This window comes from Stenella coeruleoalba (genome assembly GCF_951394435.1).
Source record: "Stenella coeruleoalba genome assembly, chromosome: 4".
Classification (NCBI taxonomy): Eukaryota; Metazoa; Chordata; class Mammalia; order Artiodactyla; family Delphinidae; genus Stenella; species Stenella coeruleoalba.
The window spans coordinates 134,962,403-134,987,373 of record NC_137149.1 but is presented as its reverse complement, the minus strand read 5'-3'; the positions used below and the strand labels follow the sequence as shown (position 1 = coordinate 134,987,373).

The following is a 24,971-nucleotide window of genomic DNA, read 5'->3' as shown; positions in this document are numbered from 1 at the left end:
ATAAAAATATAGAAATATAATTTTCCCATTTAAAGGAATGTCATGGGAAATTTTTTTCTACGGTCAAGTGATTAAATTTAATCTAAGATATGGTATATTAGTTCTAAGAATCTTATGAGAATTTAGGGAAAAAGACTTTAATGCCCTTGGAGACTGACATGATATTAAGCTTGTAGTAGTGCCGTTTCTCCTATTTTCCTTCTCAGAAAATAATACTAAATCCTTTGGACCCAAGAAATGAGAAGAAATTCTCTACTTGTTTTGCTACAGGGGAGAACCCAAAATGCCCCTCTCCTGTGATAGAGTCTCAGCTCTCTTTCTGTGAGAGACATCTTCTGGTTAACAAACCTAAGTAGGGCATATATGTGAAGGTAGAAAATTATGATTAGCTTTTTATAAAGGTAAAATAGTTGAGTCATAATTTCCCAGTTTCTAACTTCCTGGCACACAGTATTCAAGGTTAAAAGGATTCATCAACTGATCAAATATTAAAATTAACAGCAATGATTTTATTTTCTTCCCATATATGTGAATCAGTGGCTCTCCTTAATTCAACTGATATTTCACAATCCTGACAAAATACTTTTGAGTCCCAGGGCTCCTATAAAATTCATAATATTGCCTTATTGTCCTAGAATTTGTTTTCCTTCTAAATCATAGAATAAAAACACGACTAAACTGGTAAATATTTATTAGTCTAATACTTTTATTTTGTAGATGAGTTAAGTGAGATGTTAAATGAGAGTTCATGGTTAGATGTTAGAAATATGTATATTTTCTTCAGTTTATCTTTTAAATTATGATAGTAAAAGATAAAATGTCATTTTTTCACCGTTGGTTTACCACCAGTACAGCAAATATCTCTGTAGAACATGTCTGCCATTTATCCCTTGTTTTTTTAATTCTTTGTGATACCAATAATACATTCTACTTAAAAGTTTCTAGAAATAAGGACATTTGGTTGCTGACCTAATTTAAGTGAACAAAAATAGTGTGATGACATGAGGATTCTTTTTTCCAGCTTGAGCAGTACTCATTTTGTGACATTGGGAAAGCTTTCTCATTTCTCTGTGCCTCACATTTCCTAAATCATGTTATTAACTGTCATAATGTTTAATATTTGCTGAATGATGAAAGAAATTGAAGACAACACAAACAGGTGGGAAGATATACTGTGTTCTTCGACTGGAAGAATCAATATTAAAATGACCATACTACCCAAAGCAATCCACAGATTCAGTGCAATCCCTATCAAATTACCAATGACATTTTTCATAGAACAAGAACAAAATATTTTAAATTTTTATGGAAACACAAAAGACCTCGAATAGCCAAAACAATCTTGAGAAAGAAGAATGGAGCTGGAGGAATCACGTCCCCTGACTTCAGATTATACTACAAAGCTACAGTAATCAAACTAGTATGGTGCTGGCACAAAAACAGACATGTAGATCAATGGAACAGGATAGAAAGCCCAGAAATAACCCCCCACACTTATGGTCACAATTAATCTGTGACAAAGGAGGCAAAAGATACACAATGGAGAAAAGACAGTCTCTTCAATAAGTGGTGCTGGAAAAACTGGACAGCTACATGTAAAAAAATGAAATTAGAACATTCTCTAACACCATATACAAAAATAAACTCAAAATGAATTAAAGACCTAAATATAAGACCGTAAACTCTAAAACTCCTAGACGAAAATGTAGGAGGAACACTCTTTGACATAAGTCACAGCAATATTTTTTTGGATCTATCTCCTAGAGTAATGGAAATAAAAACAAAAATAAACAAGTGGGACCTACTTAAACTCAAAAGCTTTTCCATAGCAAAGGAAACCATAAATAAAACAAAAAGACAACCTACACACTGGGAGAAAATATTTACAAATGAATATATTTTGTCACTCCCTTCTGGCCTGCAAAGTTTCTGCATAAAAATCAGCTGATAGCCTTATGGAGGTTCTGTTGTATATGAGTCTTTGTTTTTCTCATGCTGCCTTTACAATTCTCTCTTTATGTTTAACTTTTGCCATTTTCATTATGATATGTCTTGGTGTGGGTCTATTTGGGTTCATCTGGTTTAGGACCCTCTGTGCATCCTGTACTTGGATATCTGTTTCCTTCTTCAAGCTTGGGAAGTTTTCAGCCATAATTTCATCAAATACATTTTCGACCCCTTTCTTTTTTTTTTTTTTTTTTTGCGATACGCGGGCCTCTCACTGTTGTGGCCTCTCCTGTTGCGGAGCACAGGCTCCTGACGCGCAGGCTCAGCGACCATGGCTCACGGGCCTAGCTGCTCCGCGGCATGTGGGATCTTCCCGGACCGGGGCACGAACCCGTGTCCCCTGCATCGGCAGGCAGACTCTCAACCGCTGTGCCACCAGGGAAGCCCTCGACCCCTTTCTTTTTCTCTTCTCCTTCTGAGACTCCTATAATGCAAATGTTGGTATGCTTGGTGTTATCCCAAAGATATCGTAAACTGTTTTCATTTGTTTTAAATTTGTCTTTCTTTTTACTGTTCTGATTGGGGGATTTCCATTATTCTATCTTTCAGATTAGTTATGCATTCTTCTATATCATTTAGTCTGCTATTCATTCCTTCTAATATGTGTGGTTTCTTTTTTTATTATTTCAGTTAGTATATTCTTCAGTTATCACTGATTCTTTTTTATATTTTCTAGTTTCTTTTAAAAATTCTCATGGTATTCATCTATTCTTTCCCCTAATTCAGTTAGCATTCATATTACTAATGCTTTGAATTCTTTATCTAACCAATTGTTTATTTCTGTTTCAGTAGTTGTTTTTTCAGAGGCTTTCTTTTGCTCTTTCAATTGAGACAAATTCATCTGTCTTCTAATTTTGCTCATCTTTCTCTGTCTTTATTAAATTAGGTCAAACAGTTACCTATGGCGGTCTTGAAGTGGTGTTCTTACATAGGAGCATCCCTATATAGTCTGTGTGCCCAGTGGCTTTGGTGGGAGAACTGGATTTGATATGAACACAAGTCAGATCTTTCCTCAGGATGTGCTGGCAGCTATCACCTTGGTAGGAGGTGGTGCTGGAGAAGGAGGGGCTAGGGCTGGAGCCAGGTGTGGGGCAGGGTCAGGTCCCAAGTACTAGAGCAGAAGCCTGAGGGTTGGGTCTGAGCCTGCTCAGTTCCTTTTAAGAGTGTGCTCTTTCCCCTCCCAATACCAGCACCCTCGACCCCAGAAGGGGACAGTGTTAGAGCAAGAGAGGCTGGTATGGGTATTTGGTTAAGGTCAGGGTACCACGTGTGGTAGTCTGGCCACTGTCAGAAATATGGTCTGCCTCTGATATGCTGCCTGTGTAATTGCCAGTAGTAGTTGCCACCTCCCTGTTGATATGATGCTTAGGATTTGAGCCACCACAGTGTCTCGCAGCTATGCTGTTTCCTCAGTCATGGCATCCCTTGCTCCATTGTGGTTTGCTTTGGCTCAGACTGGGATGCTATCAGAGTGGTTGTGGGAAACCAGTCAACCGCACAGTTTCAGTCCTCCCTTTCCACTCCCTCTCTCCTGCTTCTGGTTCAAGCAAGCATTTGCATACTTCTCAAGAGCGGAGTCCAGCCTTCCCACAGTCCTCCTGCTAGTCCCACTGGCCCTCTGACCAGCCAAGGGGACTTATCTTCCTTTTGTTGGATTCCAGGACTGGAGCACCCAAAGTGTGGCTTGAACCACTCACTCTCTGGGGAGAGTCTCCACCCACATAATCTCCCTGTTCTTCTGAGTCACCTCCCAGAGCACATGTCCCTACCTGATCACTTTTCTTCCCTTGCTACCTGGTGCTGCGTGTATCTTTCTTACAGCCTTGGTTGTACAGGAGTCTGTCTGCCAGTCTTCAGTTAGTTTTCAGTGAGAATTGTTCCACATGTATTTTCTGATATATTTGTGGGGAGAGGTGAGTTCCACATCCTCCTACTCCACCATTGTCTGCCCAAATGCTTTAAATGTCATTTAGATCTTGGGTTAATGACAGAAAAGAAGAAACATAGAAGTATAGAACTAGTTTCTTCCTTTGGTGATTTTGAAGATTAAAAACAGCGAGTACTGAGCTGACTGGTGTTCAGTAAAAATTACACATGATGAAGGCATTGTGGTATGTGAAACATGTACTGGATGTGGACCACAGTTCTGTCCTCATCTTGGCTCCTCAGTCACCATGATTGTCATTTTCAGGGCGTCTCTCAAGCCTTTGTGTCCGTGTAGGGAGATGCTTGCCCAGCTCACTGCACAGGGTATTTATGGTGATCCAGTGCTTGTGATATATGTGAAAGTGTAACCTAAAGAAAAAGTGAAAGTGAGTAATAAACAATTTAAAGTTTAAACTCTTAGAGACACTTAGGAAAAACATTCATGCACATTAAGTGCTACACTGTAAGGATTATGTAAACCAATAATTTCTTTACATCTGATGAGTAAGGATAATTTTACTTTCCAGGTAGCACATTAACTACCTCGATGTTCTTTGACCCTGAAAACAGTTTTGCTCTTGGCTAAAAGCAACCAGTAATAAAATTCCCTTCCATTCTCATGATGACACAGCGTCAAGATTATAGAATCTTGAATTCTGATCAAGAGATATTGTACAGAACTGCAGTACCTTGCAAATAATGGGACTAGTCATTTCCTGGGTTGTATCCTGTGTAATAAGGGATAAGCATCTGTAGTCAGTATTTTAAAGAGAAAATGATGAAGGATAGAAAAATCTTTTTAAATTCCAGCACTACACAGAGCAGTTATTGAGGAAGGAGAGACCAAAGAATCCCAAAAATTGGTATTAAAAGCTCTAATACTGCATTGAACACACAGGAGAGTTATTCGGGACATTACAGGATTCAACAATGAAAGATGGGGATATACGTGAAACCAGAAGAAAGAGATACTCTGAGACTTCTGGCTAAAATGTCCTGTTAACTCAAGAAAGGGGAAATAGAAAATCAATGTAATTGACAAAATTAAATACTACTTGTAGCTTGTTAAATATATATTTATGTTTGAGTTAATACTTGTCTAGTGAACAGTGTGTAGTTTCTTCCACTATGTAGCTTCAGTTATAACTGACTGTTTATGAGGTCCTGGATTGAAAGACAATCAAATACCACTAAAGTAGTCACATATATTGGGTATGATTCAATAAATAGTTTTAGTCAAGGGCCTGGTACCCATATCAATTAGCAGTAAGTCTCTCATTACAGAATGATAATTTAATTACTTATTCTATGTCGTATATGAAGAAAGTGCTTTGAAAATTATTTCTGTTGATCACACAATTATGGAGCATTCACGTTATCCTCATTTAATCCTCACAGCATCTCTTGTGTGGAGAGAGTGGTTCAATTATTCAAGCCATTTGCTGAGGAGGAAGCTGAGACTTTGTGTGATTCTATCACTTGCCCAAGCATGTCTGACTAACAAGAAGCACACAGGGGATTTGAAACACAGGGTATTCTGACTCTGGAATATGAGCTATTGATACTGCATGGCTGGATTTCTTACTATTCCTCATCTCACATATGGAAAAGAATAAGTGCAGTTTTTTAAAAGCACATAGAGTTCTGGACAGAGTGCCAGGGCTTTAGTTCATGGCAATGCTGCCATTCCCCTTATCCAGACAGTTTTCTTTCTGCAGAGCTATTGATGAGAGAGAACATTGTCTTTGGTTTTATAGCTGGTGGACAGTGAATCAAATATTCTCAGATATAGACTTGTGCTTTGTCACTAAGTGAAAATGATTGCAGCTACAGCAGTCAAGCCTGTGAACTCTGTTTCTCAGTTCTGTCATCTATCAGGTCAAGTAGTGATTTTTAAGCTTCTTTAGGATTTCCAGACTAGGCTAAGAAATACACAGTTTGGTATCAGTAAATAAAAGATTGCCAGGCAGAAACATACTGAGTGTTTGTGTACGTGTGTGTGTGTGCGCATGTGCGCATGTATACCTGTGTCTGTATGTTCATGTATTACTTGCATAATTATGTAACTTTTCTAAAATTTAAAATACATTGAGATATACATCAGGTCATACTTTTTATTACTAACTCTGCCTTTTTCTAATGCTGTTGAATTCCCAAAGCAAAGACTGCCAAGAGAAAACTTAAAATTATGTAATTTAAGCATAGTAATTATTTTGCTTAAAAGCATATTGATTTGTCCAGTGAACATAAAGACACAGATGGACAACTTCTAAAATACTGATACACTTTTAGGATAGAAGTGAATTTTGCAAGGGCCACTTATTCATCAAGAAATATTGTTAGAAGCTAAGGCCTTATTCTCAGACCTTGTCTGTTTTCTCTGCTTTCCTTCCATAAGGCAAGCACCTGTCGTTTATTCTCAGTAGCTGTCTGATATTATCTTTCCAGAAATTCTTCACCATGCATAGATGTATATTGGAATTTGGGTCTCCTTTATCAGTCCCCTTACTCTTTTTGCAATCAACCCCCTCAGACTGCTCCCAAAGTCAAGGAAGGGGGGGGGTCCTTTTCTTTTTAAGGGGTATGTCATTAATAGACACAGGGATAAAATATGAAATTGATAGCAGGTACTAAGGTGTTGCTCACTACAGATGTGGAGAGAAGTAAACACATCAAAAGAGTGACTCTTAGTTGGAGCTAAGAACTCATAATATTGAGTGTTATGCTGAGAGTTTTTTAATCTTCACAAAAATCCTTCTCCCACCGGATTTCCTCATGCCTCATGCCTTTTCTCAAATTCAAAGTTTGCTGGGTGATCACCACCCCAACAACTGGTCTCTATCAATTATCCTGTTGTATTTTCTTCACAGCACATGTCATAATCTGAATATACCTTGTCTATTTGTTCATTATGTCTCTCTCTTAGGAAAATGACTAGACTGAGAGACTTTAGTCAAAACCTATTTACACTATGTGGCATCTCTGTGAATTTAGTAAGTTATCTAGTATGACTAAGCCTCTGCACATCTACAAAACTGGACTAGTAAAAACTTAAAAACTGTTGTGAAGATTAAAAATAATAATGTGCATAAAGCTGTTGAGCATTGGCCAACATACATTAAGGATCACTTCAAACTGCACTATATTCTCATTATAATGATCAAATCCAAACCACTATAATCTCTTTTCTAAACCTCTGAAATACTGTTCGTCACTTTTCCCTTCAGTCCTCTCCTATTTTCATAGAAGACGTGTTTCTAAACAAATAAAATCATATTATGTTCCAGTTTAAAACACTGTTTTCACCATCAGAATGAAATCTAAACTCCTTAAAATGGCCTAGATGACCCAGCAAAATCTGGTTATTTATTGCCTACCTTTTATGACATCATTTTATACCACTCTTTCCCTCTCACACTGACCGCTCTTTTGTTCCTTAAATATAACAAACTCTTCTCCCATATTTTTTTTACATTTTTCATTGCTTACTGTTTAAGGAAATAGGGAAATTGAACAAATTTATTAAAAAATGAAACACATACTCTGAAAATGAAATGAATTTCTAGAAATAAATATCTAACAATGGATGAATCAAACAGAGTAGATACCAAGAGAGGGAGAATAAGTGAATTGGAGGAAATATCTGACAAATATAGCATGCAAAGGCAAAGAAATGGAAAAAAATGGAAGAGCAGTTGAAATACAGTGTGTAGAATGAGAAGCCCCAAATAGTTCTCATAGAACATTTGAAAAGTAAGAGGGAGGGTGGAGGTACATCAGTATTTCAAGAGGCAATGACATAAAGTTTCCCAGATTGGAGGAATATACAAAGCATACAAAGGATAAATAAAAACAAATCCACATTTATACATGTTACAATGAAACTACAGAACCTGGGAGATAAAAATAATGAAGCCACCAGAGAAAATAAACATTACTTTCAAGAAACAACAGTTAGACCGAAAGGAGTTATTTCACTTCCATCAGCAGATACCAGAAAACAGTGGAGTGATCATTCCTGAGTGACACATATATACACAGGATTTCATTGAAAAAACTAAGGATTTATTCCCATCTGTTGAGACCAAGGATCTGGTGCACTTTGATCATTGCTCTACTGCCAGTGTCTAGAATGGATGGTAGAAACTCCTGTGCTATTTTCTGAATGAATGAATCAATGAATAAATCAATTAAAGAGCTCAAAAATTGTCATTAGTATAAATAAAGATAATGAGCAAGTAGAAGTCACAAAATTTTCAACATTCAAACAGTACTTGTCCCATCTCCCTTCTGAGATGGTACATGACATTTATAAATTTGCAGTTACTTCATGCAAAACTTTTCTCCTTCTGACCCACCATTGTAAAGAACAAAGACTACTTCTTCCCAGTGTGAGGATCCCGCAAGACAGACACCAGAGAGCATCCCATAGCCTCTGTAGAGAACAATTTGAATATCTGAAAACCTTTCATTGAACATACTCCGGTGCTGTTCATCACTCAAGTTATGGATTCTTTCTTCTGTTAAGAATCTAAATATAAATTCTACTCATTCTACTTTTATGTTGCTCTTAGTTAAAATATAATCAATTTTCATGCTGTAAAAGCATTTTGGAGTATAAATATATATGTTTTTTAGAGACTTCACTCATATAACTATAGTTGTGTTTATTTCTTCTCTACCCCATTGTTCTTGTTCCTTTAGGGTTATGAGCTGATATGTCATAGAATTGTATTTTCTAGTAATATATGCATATGTGTATAATGGATATAAAATAAATATCTGACTGCTATGTTTAGTGGTTTTATTACAAGGTTAAAACTTTTTATTTGCTATAGATTATATCTTGATTTTGCCTATTTATTAAAAATTAATATATTTTATTTATTAGAGCAATTTTAGGCTTGCACACAATTGAACAGAAAATAAAGGGAGTTCCTATATATTCCCTCTCCCACGTTTATTATTTACATCTTGCATAGATGTGGTATACTTGTTACAGTTGATGAATGAATATCAATACATTATTATTAATTAAAGCCCATGGTTTACATTAGGTTTCACTCTTTGTGTTGTTCTGTTCTTTTTGGTTTTGACAAGCACATAATGCCATGTATCCACCATTACACCATCACATACCATTACAGCATCATACTCAATAGTTTCACTGCCCTAAAAAAACCCTGTGCTCTACCTATTCGTCACTCTCAAACCACTTGCAACATCTGTTCTTTCAAATGTCTCTATAGTTTTGTCTTTTCTAGAATGTCATATAGTTGGAAGCATACAGTATGCAGCCTTTTCATGCTGGCTTCTTTCATGTACATATATATATATATACACACACACATACACACACATACATTTAAGGTTCCTCTGTTTCTTTTTTGTGGCTTGATGGCTTGAGAGCTCCTTTTGTCTTTTAGCACTGAATAATATTCCATTGCATGGATATACCACAGTTTGTTTATCCATTTACTTATTGAAGGATATCTTGGTTGCTTCCAAGTTTCGATAAATATCAATAAAGTTCCTATAAATATTTGTTTGCAGGTTTTTGTGTGGACATAAGTTTTCAACTCATATATTCCTTGACATAAATATGAAGGAATGTGCTTGCTGGCTCACATGGTAATACTGCTTTTAGCTCTGTAAGAAACTGCCAAACTGTCCTCCAAAGTGGCTGTACCATTTTTCATGCCCACTAGCAGTGAATAAGAGTTTCTTTTGCTCTACATCCTCATCAGCATTTGATGTTGTCAGTTTTTTTTTTTTTAGCCATTCTAATAGGTACATAGTGATGTCTCATTTTAATTTGAAATGTTCTAATGATAAATAATGTTTAACATCTTTTCATATGCTTGTTATCTGTATATTTTCTTTGGTGAGGTGTCTGTTTAGATATTTTACCCACACTTTATTTGGGTTATTTGTTTCCTTATTGTTGATTTTTAAGGTTTTTTGTATATTTGGATATAGTCCATGAGATATGAGTTTTGCAAATATTTTTCTTGCAGTCTGTGCCTTGTTGTTTCATACTTTAATACTACATTTTGCAGATCAGAAGTTTTTAATGATAATGAAATCCAGCTTATCAAAATTTCCTTTCACAGATCATGCTTTTGCAGTTGTTTTCTAAGAAGTCATTGCCAAACTAAAGGTCACCTAGATTTTCACCATTATTGTTTCCTAGAAGTTTTATAGTTTTGCAGTTTTTGCATTTTGCATTTAGGTCTCTGACCCATTTTGAGTTAATTTTTGTGAACAGTTTAGGGTGAGTGTCTAGCTTTTTGGATTTTTTGTTTTTTTTGGGTTTTTCTGCATGTAGATTTATTTTTTTATTTGTGCTTCAACAAGACCTATTGTTTTACTGATTGGAAATTTCTTTATTCTTGCTGGAGAGAGTTACATATACTAAATTGTTGTGGTTAGTTGTATTAGATTTCCATTGAAGCCATTTCATAAATTAAAAGTTGTATTAGTTGGCTCAGGATGCCATAACAATATATCATAGACTGGGTGACTTAAAAAAAAGAAAAAAAATTTTTTTCACAGTTCTGGAGACTGGAAATCCAAAATCAAGTTTCCAGCAAGATTTGGTTTCCGATGAGAGCTCTCTTTTTGGCTTGAAGATGGCTATCTTCTTGCTGTGTTTTCACATGGCAGAGAAAGAGAGAGAAATCTCTCTCTTCCTCTTATAAATCTACAATTCTGTCAGATTATGGCCTTGCCCTTATGGCCTCATTTTACCTTAATTACTTCCTAAAGACCTTATCTCCAGATACAATCACATTGCGGGTTAAGACTTCAATATAAGAATTTGGGAGAAGTAAATAATGTTTGTATAGCAAATGTGAATCTTATTTACTTAAATATATTACAGAATTTTAAATTCAGACTGTGCTTGTATGAAGACTTTACCACTTTTTAATTGAATGGGGGGCTCTATATCCTTAAGTCAAATGAGATCATCTTAAGAATCCCTGTTTTACAGATGATCACTTAGAAAATATATTCTATCATATTTTCACTGTAGGCAATCAGAAGCTGTGTGTGTATGAGAGAGAGAGAGAGAGAGAGAGAGAGAGAGAGAGAGAGAGTGTGTGTGTGTGTGTGTGTGTGTTGGTTTTGGCTTTGTTTTGGGTTTTTTGTGGTATTTTTTGCTGCTTTTACCTGTTTTATACCAGCTATAAATTCTTGAAGGATCACTGATTAACCTCAATGTTGTTTAAATATTGACCTAGAAAATTCTTAATACCAGTCAGACTTTAGTGACTGAACTGTACAGGGATAAAGTATTCTTTGTGGACATTGATAGTAAGTTTTTCTTTTTTTTTACTGGGTAGCATTAAAACACTGGCAGGGAATAGGGAAGACTTCAGCAAGACTTCATTTCTGCAAATTAGTTTGAACTTAAGCCATGTTAAAAATCATAGTACATAACAATAAGAATTTAAAGGAATAATAACCATAATACTGAATCATAGTATTCCTGGGTATTTAGAATATTCTTTATATTCTTTTGTTAAAAACATTTTTTTCAGAATGGTATATAAAACTGGTTATGAAAATGGTATATGTTCATACTGGTAAATCATGAGAAATAAGATTTCCCTGGTGGCACAGTGGTTGAGAATCTGCCTGCCAATTCAGGGGACATGGGTTCAAGCCCTGGTCCGGGAAGATCCCACATGCCACGGAGCAACTAAGCCCGTGTGCCACAACTACTGAGCCCGTGTGCCACAACTACTGAAGCCCGCATGCCTAGAGCCTGTGCTCCGCAACAAGAGAAGCCTCTGCAGTGAGAAGCCCATGCACTGCAACAAAGAGTAGCCCCCACAAATAGAGAAAGCCCACGTGCAGAAACGAAGACCCAACGCAGCCAAAATTTAATTAATTAAATAAAAAATCATGGGAAATTTATACCCATGTACAATGGCCTTGCCTTATGATTGTAAGATTATTATTTATAAACATTTAACTTGAGGTAACAGAAAGTATTGATGGGGCCTATAAGGTCCTAAATGCTGTGTCTTACTCCATGTCACCTTAGATGTTCATTTTATTTTTCTGGTACTCAATTTGAGTTAAAAAAAAAAAGATAATATAATATAAAGTGTCTTCAAAAACAAAATATGTTATTTACTTTTAAAGAAGTATCTAAGAAATATGCTGATTATTATGTACTTAGCACTGTGAACATGAAAGGGAAATAATGAGAAGACACAGGACAGATAAAGCAGAAAGTCTTCTTACAAAAGATGATAATTACCACACCACTTTTAAAACATTCTGATTTGAAAAAGGCAGTAATTAATGACTTGTTAAATAATTGGGAACATAGACTCCAGTAGTGCCAGGCACAGTTTAATAAATGAGGGCTGGAATGGTTATGGGAAGTTTCATAGAGGAGATGACAGGCAGAATAATACTCCATCCCTGCAAAGATGTCTCTGCTTTAATCCCTGGAACCTATGAATACGTCCCCTTACATGGCTGTGATGGTTAATTTTATGTGTCAGTTTAGCTAGGCCAGGGTACCCAGGTATTTGGTCACTCTAAATGTTGCTGTGTCGGTATTTTTTAGATGAGATTAACATTTAAATAGATTTTGAGTAAAGTAGATTAACTTTCATGAGTCGGTAGGCCTCATCTATTCATTTGAAGGTCTTAAAAAAAGACTGAAGGTTTTCCCCTAAGGAAGAAGGAATTCTGTCTTCAGACTGCCTTCAGGTTTGAGAAACAACATCAGTTCTTCCCCTGGTTCCCAGACTGCTGGCCTCTCCGCAGCTTTCAGTCTTGCCAGCCCCCACGATCCTGTAACCCAACTCCTCTAATTCCTGAAAAAGAATCCATCTCTCTCTCTACCCACCCCACCTCACCCCACACACACACACACACACACACACACCCCAATGGTTCTGTTTCTCTGGAGAACCCTAATACAATGGCCAAAGGGATCTCGAAGGTGCGATTAAGAACAGGGATCTTGAAACCTTGAGAAAGGGAGAATATCCTCAGTTATCCAGGTGGACCCGATCTAATCCCATGCATCTTTAAAATGGAAACACTTTCCTGGCTATGGCTAGAGGTTAGTATGACTATGGAAGAAGAGTCAGTGGCCAGTTTTGGAGATGGTGGAGAAGGCGTGAGCCAAGGAATGTGGGCAGCCTCTTAGCAAGGAAACAGATCTTGTCTAGAACCTCCATAGAGGAACACAGCCCTGTTATATCTTTTAGTGCAGAGACCCATGCAGAGCTTCTTACCTAAGGAACTGTAGATAATAAATTTGTGGCGTTTTAAGCCACTAAGTTTGTGTTTCAGTGGCAATAGGAAACATACTGGGGAGGTGGAATTTATAGCCTGAATAGGACTTGAATAAGAGTTGTGTATGCAGAACTGAATTGCAGGCCTGATTGTGGAGTGCTCCCGTACTAAAGGAGGCTGGCGTGACTGGAGTGGGGGATAAAGCTTCACTTAGGCACAAACCTTCATGTTACTGCAGTGGAGGTTGACACAGCTGACACTCTTTAAGTCTGAGGACGATGGCACCGCTCCTGAAGCTGCCATGGGTGCAGAAGGGCAGCTGGATGAGAACAGCAGTTTTGCCACTTAACTACCTCAGACCCCAGTTGTCTGAAATTGCAACTTTTTACATATAATCATAGATCATGATATTTAAGGCTATAAAAGATATAAAGAGGTTGCTTGATCTAGGCCTCTGTCTTCATGTAGCCAGTTACTGCCATCCTTATGAACAAAATACTGTAACTGAGACCCAAAGGAGAGCCATCATATGTCTAAGGTGGTCCTGCTAGTCATCAACAGAGTAGACTCTAAAATGCAGGTCTGATAGCACATTTATGTGAGAATCTTCAAAAAAGGAGAGATTCACAATTACCAAATATATAAGTTTAAAAGGTGTATTGATATGTTTCTCTAATATAAAACACTTTGAAATTTCACTTTAGTTTTTAAATAGCTCATCATACATACTGAGGGTTTTGTTTTTCTCTGTAAGTAATAGTATCCCTCAGTCCCAAAGTATGTGAAGAGCAGAAAAACTACTTGAGCTCTATGACTGACTTCTTTTCTTACCTGAATTTTTTGACCAATGGATTGCCTATGATTTTTCAATGATATTTATTGTTTGCTTATTCAGCCATGGACATGGTAGAGAATAATCTCTTGAGTAAATGAGTTAAAGGGATTAATCCCATATATCATTGCTTGTCAGTGTTATAAGAACAATCTTTAACAGCAAAAGAATGACAGCCCTAGCTTTGTATACTGTGTTGAGAGAGGATGCCTAAAATACACTAATGCAAGCTTGTAGTTACACTATTATTTATGGCATAACATGCTGATGTTAAGTATGATTATAAACACCATTATGTATTAGATGCAATTCATTTTGTTTTTCTCATCTGGTTTGAGGACCCGTGAGATTATATATCATCTCAGCATGCAGCCAGAACAATATCTGAGTTGGTTGGAACACTGAGCATATTTCCCTTAGAGAGACTTACTGTTCTTAAGAATAAGAATATGATCATTCAAGAGTGCCTTCTTCCTAAATGTGTGATAAAATGTTAGGAGTCACAAGGCCCAGTAATAACACCCATACTCAGGCAACACAGAGTGGTGACAGGATCTATTCAGACCTGGGTTTAAATTTATTTCTCTCAATTATTTCCTTCCTCTTTCCTTGCTTCCTTCCTTTCTTACTTCCTTCCACAAATATTTATAATGTTCCAGGCTGTTATTAAACTATAGTTATTATATATAGTTATTAAGATATAATCTCTGCATTGAAAGAGCACATAGTCTAATCATACACCATTGCTGGCTGTGTGACCTTACTTAAGTTGCTTGACTTCTCTGAGCACCTAGTACTGAGTCAGTCATCATTAGAGGTGAACTAAAGGGAACTATCCTTTTTCTTGATCCCAAATTCTTTGCTGGGGTGTGCGTACCTCAGGAGTTATGGACAACTCCTAACTCTCTCTTTTTTCTTACACCAGTAGTTTTGAATGGTGGTGGAAAAGAGTTGAAAAGGATGAGCTTTCTCTACTCCTGAGGTTTCCTTCCTTATAGAGGGAGCTCCTTTAGCATAACATTCTAGGACTTTTTCTGCCTCATCACTCTTTTATCTCCCAGTGAAGAGGCAGGATTTACCTGATGGGTGAATTTAGAAGGAGAAGCCAAGTGTGAAGGGCTGACCCTTTGTCTCTCCCTGTCTTGGGAAGCATGTATCCTGTGCATATCTGTCATGCTATAAGTTTTCAAGAGCCTTGTTCTAGGACAGAAGTATGCAGTGATCCCATTTTGCCTTTGTCATGGTGGGTAAGTCAGTTTTACTGTTGTGTTCATTATAAGCCCACTTACCATCCAATAAGAGCCACATTTTCCATTATGAGTAATAAAGATGGTATTTTGGTGCCCATCTGCCTTTCTCAACTGGTTCAGAACTCAGGTGGGGAAGAGCAGTGATATTATTGTGCCACTGTGAATCCCATTAAATGATAATTATTGCTTCCTTGGGACTCTTTTGCAGAAAATAATTTTTTAAAATGTCACTTGAACCTAATGATTGCAGATGCTAGCATAATAGAAATAGGCTGGGGATCACATGCCTCTCTCTATTTTTCTCTGTGAGAGAATAAGTGTTGCCTGATTCCTTTCTCCCAAAAGAGAGGTTATAAAAGATCATGATGAGGTTACTCCTTTATGTTTCTCCTTTCCTTATTTAAAAATTAATGGCTTGGTTCCAAAGGAATTGTCATAGTTTCCTACTAATTTTCTTAATTACTGTTTTAAATTGGGCAATTGCATTTTGGATATATAATATTTTTTAATTTGTCATACTTTACTACACCCCTGTGAGGTAGGATATCCACATTTTGTAGATGAAGAAATCTCCAGGGGAAAGGAAATGACTTGCCTAATGTCACACAACAGAACAACAAAACTGTAAATTTGTTGGTGAATATGGAATTAGGTATAATGAGAACTCATCGGTAAGCTCCCTCTTATGAAATTCACCTGGAGACTCATCAGTAGGTATAGCTGAAATGTTTAGAAATGTAGAGCAAGAAAGTCGGCTTCTTGTTCTGCTTATTATAACTGAATTATTGAGACCTTTAACATAAAACTTGGTGTTTTTCTTTGGAGTCAGCTTAAGATGCATTTGCTCTGGCTAAACCTGCTAGCCTATCATTAATGTTTAGTGTAACTGATGTAAAGATTTGAAAATGTTTCTTCTGATTCTTCATTGTCATGTTATATAGTAGCATGCTGGAACCAGCTTATAATAACTGTGAGAGCCAACTTAAATTTTCAGGAATAGTAAAAGACAGTTTTTAAACATAACCATTATTGAAAATTAAATTATATAAACTTAAAATTCAAAAACTGTGTTGAACCCAAAACAAATATCAAAGTTTATCACTTCTTAATTATTTTAGTATATTTTACTGTTATGTATGCTCTTGAGGTTATTTACTCTAGGTATCTAAATGGAGGAAATACTATATAATTATGTGCTATTGACTATCTCTTCCCAGCTCTGCATTTAATGATTTCATATTAGTAGCCTGAACTCAGTCATGTTGGAAATATTTACACCAGGGAAATCAGCAAATGCTACAAATCAGAACTTGATTATTGTTTTGCTGATTGTATGGACCTAAGAAAGTGATGGAGAAAATGTTAATATTGCAGATTAAATTTCAAATTATGTGCCACCTGTAGCTGTTACTTTGTGACTAGCATAAAAATATTTGAGGAAATACCATTTCAGTATTAAAAAAAAAACTATCAGTAAATTCAGGAAGAATATGCTCACTGCATTGGTGAATGAGTGAGCATATTTGTCCTCATTATTTCATCCTCACATAACTTATAAATATAAACTAAAATGTCAGTCAACAGTGCTTGCTAACTGAAATCATAGTTTGGCTGTGGATACATGAGTTCAGCAAAAATCAGTGAAAGCATTCCTTGAGAATCGATTAAAATAGGGTTTACAATAAATAGTATTGTGCATTTTATTATTATTTTCAATTGTAACTATACTCCCTTTATTTTATATATATATATATATATATATATATATATATATATATATATATATATATGACTCTTTTCCCAGAGAGATGATATGTACTAGTAGGTTGAATAGTAGTCCCCTCAAAATATGTCTTATTCCCAGAATTTATTATGAATATAACATAATGTGGCAAAAGAATGAATATTACTTAGTATTGCAAATGTATGATTAAGTAAGGATCTTGAGAGGAGGAGTTTATCCTGGATAATCCTGGTGGGCCTTAATTGCAGTCACATGTATCCTTAATAAAGCAGACACACAGAGAAGACCCAGAAAAGGAGGAGGAATGTGACCATGGAGGCAGTGATTGGAGTGACATGGCCACAAGCCAAGGATTGGCCTACGGTCACCAGAAGCTGGGTAAGACAAGAAACAGATTCTCCCCTAGAGCCTGTGGAGAGAGTGTGGTCCTGATAACACCTTAATTTTGTACTGCTGAACTCCAAAACTATGAGAAAATAAATTTCTCTTGTTTGAAGTCACCTAGTTCATGGTAATTTGTTATGACAGCCCTAGGAAGCTAATATAAGGTGTGATGAAGAGACATTTTATGGGTGCATTTGGCATCGGGTAGTGAAAGTGGTGTTGATGTGATCAGGATTCTGGTCTCCCAACTTCTGGCTACTTACATGTTTCCTTTATTTACGCTTCTAGGCAATTCATTTTTACATATGGTCCAAAGGTAAAAATAAAGCTCCTTTACTTTAAAGTCCAAATCTACTCTAACCCTCTTCTGATGTGCATGTGTGCCCCACCCTCAATATTCCTGAGAAGTGGCTGCCCAGATTAAATATCCTTCACTCCACTTATCAAACTTCCCAAACCCTTCAAGTGACAATGTTCTCAGTTTCCTTGTATCCTTGGTAATCTTTCAACAGATCTCTCATCCCCGTGCTTTTCTTTGCTATTCCTTGCCCTTTAACAATTTCACTGCCATTTATTACTGAGAACCCATACCCTCAGCTTATTAGTTTTGACCATTGCATTGTTTCCTTACTCTGCATTATTACTCTTCTGAGTAGTGTAACACCTTGGAATTATGAAGGGCCTTCGAATCTTTGCATCAGATTGATTTACTGATTTGGAAGTTATTTGCCTTCTCTATGATTCTATTGCATTTCTGTCATGTTTCAACTCCATAGCTTGTTGGCCTCTGTCCTAATAAACCTCTCTATTCTGGTTGTCTTGGTGAAGCCTCTGTTGTATCTGGTTTCTCTTGTGTAGTCCTGTACTCACTTTATTAATCTCACTTATGAAAGAGTAGAAATATGCTACCAGAGAAGAGAGTTGCTTTTTTTTTTATTAAACCAATATTGCCTAGTATAAAATCTCAATGCACTAAAAATGAGATTCTCCCATGTAAAAAAAAACAAAACAAAAAACATGCTTTAGCCAACATTTGTTGAGTACCACCAGTATGCCTGTGTTTAGCACTGGTTAAAAAACAAAACAACAGAAACAAACAGTGAGTAAGACCCCAGTCTTCCAGGCTTTGTCTCAAGAACTTGCAGATGCTTTATAAATTAATCTAGATCTTTTATTTGTAGCAATTCCAGACTGTCCACCATTAGTTTCCTTAGGAAAAATCCTTGTTTCATTGCAGAAAAAATGACTAATTGTTTAGGAAGTTTCCTTCACTACTAGCACATTTACAAGGCAGTTCACCTTATGCTTATAGTTCTCTTTAGGACCTGTGGGCATTTGCTATTTATAGAGAACCCTCTAAATAGGTTCAAGCATTTAGTATCTTTCCAACCACTTCCTCAGTTACTTCTAAATGACAATGTTTAAGTTTTCCTCGCAGTAGAAAATATGGTCTTTTCAGTTTGTAGTTTGGCAATCTTCACTCCAAAGGCTGAGAAAAGCAACATTTTAAGAAATTTACGTTTCCTGAATCTACTTTTCAATTCATGGATCAATTTACAGTCAGATTTAATGTTTTTCTCTTATATTATTTCCCGTGATTTTGAATTCAGTAATAGTCTAGGAACTATTGTTCTGTTGTTTAGTGTTTGTGGTTCCCTTCAAGAGCATAAAATTGTCATTTTTAACTACATCCTTTGACTTTCTGCCATATAATTTTATTCTTAATTCACCCTTTTCTGTGATAAATTTAAAGGGAACATGAGCTATGCATCAGGATGCTTTCATAGGAAATTGTACAGGTTTATATAAGCATCTCACAGAAACTGGAAATATGTTTTGCACAAGAGTTTTACTGAGGTGTAATTGATATACAGTAAACTTCACATGTTTAAACTATAAAATATTCCTGTGTGTTTGTGTGTGTGTGTGTGTGTATAAAGAAGCAAAATGATGAATACATTCATCACCTCCCAAAATTTCCTCATGCTGCTCTGTGATTCCCCTCTCCCAGCCTTCCCCAACTATCTCTCATCCCCAGAAAGTCATGGATCTGCTTTTTCTATGTATAGATTAGCTTATATTTTCTAGAATTTTTTTAAAAAAATATAGTAGGTACTGTTTCTTTGCCTGACTTCTTTCACTCAGCATAGTTATTTTGAAATTCATTCATGGTGTTGCTTGTATCAATGGTCCCGAAATTTTTATTGCTGAATAGATTTCCGTTGAAGGGATATACTAGAACTTGTTTATGGATTTACCTGCTGATGGATATTTGGGTTGTTTCCAATTTGGGGATACTTTTATAAAACTGCTATGGACATTTTTATGGAAATGTTTCATTTCTTTGGAAAACATCTAAGGATGGAATGGCTCGGTCATATGACAGGTGTATGTTTATCATTTTAAGACACTGTCAAACTGTTTTCCAAAGTAGTTGTACTATTTCCACCAGCAGTGAGTTCTGGTTTCCCCACATTCCTTGACATTACATTGTATTGTCAGTCTTTTGTATTATAAGCATTATAATAGGTATGTAATGCTATCTGTTTGTAGCTTTAATTTTCATTTTCCTAATGATTACTGATGTTAAACATCTATTCATGGGCTAATTTGCCACTTCTTTTACTTCTATTCAAATCTTTTGTGCATTTTAAATTAAGTTGTTTGTTTACTTATTTTTGAGTTATGAGAGTTCTTTATATATTCTGGACACAAATCTTTTATCTGATATATGCTTTGCAGATATTGTTTTCCTAATTTATGGCTTATTTTTTCATTCTTCAGTTTCTTTCACAGAGCAGAATTCTTATGTTTATGAAGTACAACATATCAATAATTTTATGAATCATACTTTTATAGCTATATTTAAGAAAGCTTTTCCTAATCAAAGATTTGTTTGCTTCTTAAGTTTTAGATTTTATATTAAGTTAATGAACTTCTTTTAGTGCAAGGTATGATTTGAAGTACTTTTTTTTTTTAATGGCTAATTTTCAGCACCAGTTGTTGTTGAAAAAATCTGTTATTTCTCTACTAAATTGCTTTTGCACCTTTATCAAAAATCAATTGTTCATATATTTTAGGACCCTATTCTGTTTCATTGATTTACTTAGGTATCTTTAAAACTGCACAACTCAGCGGGTACTTGAACCCAGCCTACACCCAGATTGGGACTTGAACCCACAGGCTGAGACTCTAACTCAGCCAAAACTCTGACTGGGACTTGAATACACTGTCTTTTACTTAAAATTGCTCACCTGGTGTCAGTACTTACTGAAGCTCAGGTTCTTTGTGTCTCATCACAGAAAGAATTCAGTGAGAAACAACGTGATAGGTAAGAAGTGGATTTGTTTAGAGAGATACACATTCCATAGACAGAACGCAGTCTGTCTCAAAAGGCAAGAGTGGCCCCAGGGCATGGGGTTGTCTTGGAAAGTGAGAGAAGCCATGGGAGAAACATATGCCACAGACAGAGTGTGCATGGGCCATCTCAGAAGGTGAGAGGCCCTGATATATGGGGTGGTTAGTTTTTATATGCTGGGTAATTTCCTAGGCTAAGAGTGGGAGGATTATTCCAACTGTCTTGGAGAAGGGACAGGGATTTCCAAGAATTGGGCCACCACCCATTTTTCGGCCTTTTATGGTCGGCCTTGGAACTGTCATGGCGCCTGCAGGTATGCCGTTTACCATGCTAACGCTAATTACAATGCTAATTACATTGCTAATTACATGCTAATTATAATGAGAGTATAATGAGGCTCAAGGTCTACTGGAAGTCGAATCTTCTGCCATCTTGGACCTAGTTGATTCTAACCAGTTTATGTTGTATCTTCAAGGGCTTTGTTATTCTTTTAAAGGTTGTGCCCTGTCCCCTTCCCTCCTGTTTCAAATTTATATTAACTTTCAATTACTAACTAGAATTAGAATATTTCAAAAATAATTACAAAGATTTAAGCAAGTAGTCTGCCATTAATATATTTTATTTTATTTCTTTCTATAATTAGAATTAGGAAATAAAGCATTTTTTATTTTGCAATATATTCTAATATTACAATAATTTGAACTAAATAATATTAAATTATTCATCTTTTGGTCTTGCCCATTCACTTTTTGGCAGTTTCCAGACTCCCCCACTGCCTGGCCTGGCATCCCTAGATAATTGTCCAAGGTTCAGACACACTCTAACCTGCTCTTACTTTCTTGAAAAAAAGGACATAGTTCTTCTAAGAAGAAGCTAATGCTAATGCAATAAACTAATCTCTGTTGATTTGTAAAAAGGAACTAATAATCTTTTAATAAATTTATTTATTTATTTATTTATTTTTGACTGTGTTTAGTCCTCATTGCTGCATGCAGGCTTTCTCTAGTTGCGGCGAGCAGGGGCTACTCTTTGTTGCAGTGCGCAGACTTCTCATTGAGGTGGCTTCTCTTGTTGCAGAGCACAGGCTCTAGGCACGCAGGCTTCGGTAGTTGTGGCTTGTGGGCTCTAGAGAACAGGCTCAGTAGTTGTGGCGCATGGGCTTAGTTGCTCTGAGGCATGTAGGATCTTCCCTGACCTGGACTCGCACCCGTGTTCCTTGCATTGGCAGGCAGATTCTTAACCACTGCACCACCAGGGAAGTCCAGGAGCTAATAATCTTTATTCTACTTTTCACTCCAGTATGTGCGTTTAAATTTAACATGATTCATTGATACCTACTAGGCACCAGGTGAAATTTTACATGTGTAACTGTAACTTCAGCTAATTTCTTCATATCAAACACAATAATATTTTTAAGTACTTTAGAAATCCTTTGGGCACTGAAGGGGTTTTTCATACTTTTGGAGTCATGTCATATAAGTAGTTTTTATTCTGCTTACCATAGAGCCAGTCAAATTTGGGGGAGAAGCCTCATTAAGTAAGGAGGATATAGAGTGAGATACATGAAATTTACCTTCTTTTTTCCCCCTGAATGTTCAATTGCCTTTTTTAAAAAAGAAAATATTTCAATCCAAAATTCTCTTGCCATTCCTTAGGGATGATAGAGAGTAATTTTCAGAATGGACTAAACTATGCTAGAAATGGCAAAACATAAAACTGTCCTTTATAAGAACAAACTGAGTACACATTGCACCTATGTACAATCTGTCACCCTAGCATAGCGTTTTATATAGAACAGGATGTGTAGCTGTGTTTTCATAACACAGTGCAGTTCCATCATCCCACACAATGCTAGAAACTCTTCCACAGGACCTGTAATATACCTCTAGATAAACCGTTTGCAATCTTTGGAATTTGGCCTTTTTTTCCCCATAATATAATTATTTTTTCTAATTCTTTTTGTATTATTCCAGTTCCACTTTCTTACTCATTCTTATTATTTTAATCAAAATGACTAAATAAAATTTGACACATAAGTTTTACATTTTATAATAGTGCTCTTAATTTGATACTCTTGAATTAATTTATGTTTTAAGTTGGAAAGTTTAATTAAATCTGAGGTTAAATTTCTTTTGTTTAATGCTTTCAAAGAGACTTTGAGCTCAGCCGTTCCCAAATATTTCTATTCCCACATACAACTGAGTCCATCATTCCCTCACATGGATACTATTTTCAAAATAGGTCTTATATCTTATGTTTGTTGCATGCTGGCCCAAGCCAATTTAGCCATTCACAATTATTAGGTTTTTGGTTTTCATTTTTTATAAGTAGTCTCCAATTAAATTATTAGGTGAGATAGTTCCAAATATGCTTTTTTTTTTTACACTGCTACTGCCTGATAGTAAATATGATAAATGTGAGTTTTGAAATACCACTACTTATGGAAACATTTATTAAGAAACAGTGACAAAAACAGTCATCTAACCTTTTCTTGTAAGTTCAGTGGAGTACAGCTTATTATCATTTAGGCATACTGGTGAGACTATTACATGAAAACTTAGCTCAAGGCATATGTGACAATCTTCTAGCAGTAGAATCCAGCTGTCCTGGTTGGAATACACTAACAGAATCCTCCATTGAATGTCTGAACCAAAGGTTGAACTAAAAGTATTGGGTCTGTGGTACTACTCTGAAATGTATAATCTGCTGGGCAAATCAAGATACTTTGAGTAACATGTATCACCAATGAAAAATTATTTCTTACATCTTTTGTATTAGCTAACAAACTCACAAGAGCAGAGGGAGCCAAAGGTAATGGAAGAAATTGTAGTCAGTTCTGGGATTTGAACTCCAGCCAACCAACCAATAATCTCTGGAGTAGGTAAATCCTGATTAGGATCATTTAAATTAACCAACTGCCCTTAAAGTATAGATTAAAGTTAACTTATACACACACACGTCACTCAACTCAAGCATTTTAGGGTGCATTATAGCCATTTAACAAAGTCTACACATATAAAATCCATGCTACAAGTATCTTCCAGATTAATTTCTCTAAAACAACGCTTTGTATTTTTCACACTCCTTTCTTGCTCAAAAGATTCAATTATAATCCATTATCTATAAAGTTATATGTAAATATTCAGCCTGGCAGTGATGGACATCCAAGATCTGGTGTCATCTATCCCACAAATCTTAACTGCCACCACTTCTCTAATGATCTTTTTCGCTTACCTACATGACTCTTCCCAGTATCAGTTTTCTCTGATCTTCATCATTATGTCTTCTCCATCTCCATAAATAAGCTCCCTTATTCTTAATACATGCCAATGATTTCATTTTTTTTTTTTGTTCTCTTCTACACATTTTCCTGTGGCTAACTATGCGCTCATTGGACTTCAGCAATCACCTGAGTGCTGCTTTGAAAAGAGGAGATAAAGTGAGGAGGTAAAGTAGGGGAAATAGCAAGTGCTTTCAGGAGGAAAGGCAAGGTCAAGAAAGATAAGGACATAGATTGTCAAACTAAATTACAGTGGCTGAATTCATCAGATTCTCTTAAGAATTTGATGTTTAATTTATGATATGAAGAGCAATTGGGGGAATACCACAGGCTTACCAAAAACTAAAATCTGGGAAAAGGAAAGTTTTGAAGTCCTCAAGTATTAAGACAAAGTATTGACTTTACATAATTATATAGATCATTATTGGAAAACTCAGGGCCCCTCTCCAAATGTATCTTGAAATTCCATGATCCTAATCATATAAAGATTTTTTTATGAGAATAAAGTATATGAATATTGTAAACATCACTCTTAAGTAAGATATTTTAAAATTAACTGCAGCCTTTCCCCTAAGACATTTACATGTTTTCATTGAGAGAGAATAAATAACATATGCAGATTCCATATTTAAAATTCATTTGTATAGAAACCCAGATGGCTTGCCCTTTTTTAATATGTATTCCTCCCCACAATACTAAGGAGAAAATAGTCACAAATCATACAAAATGAGAATTTGCCTGGACATAACCCTATGGATTGGGATGTAGATGGAGGCCCAAACCCACTTCCCCAGCAAAATATGAAAGGCTTAGATTATTCCTTTCCCACTTGTTGTACCTTCATTCAGTCCCTTTTGCCTCCTCTCTGATTATCATCATCAAGCAACTATTGCTCAGACCATAGGATCCCCTGACAAAACTGA

At 36.1% G+C, this 24,971-nt stretch overlaps 1 protein-coding gene across 3 annotated transcripts in view; it reads left to right on the top strand.

Annotated features, from left to right (window-relative positions):
• Positions 1–17,151: 17,151 nt before the first annotated feature.
• Positions 17,152–24,971, top strand: part of LOC307185974 (uncharacterized protein) — a 640,401-nt gene continuing 632,581 nt past the window's right edge. For all 3 annotated transcript variants that reach the window (XM_079920601.1, XM_079920599.1, XM_079920600.1), the window contains exon 1: positions 17,152–17,404. In XM_079920601.1, coding sequence (XP_079776727.1) covers positions 17,339–17,404 — 66 coding nt within the window. In that variant the 5' untranslated portion in view covers positions 17,152–17,338. The remainder of the gene's footprint in view (positions 17,405–24,971) is intronic.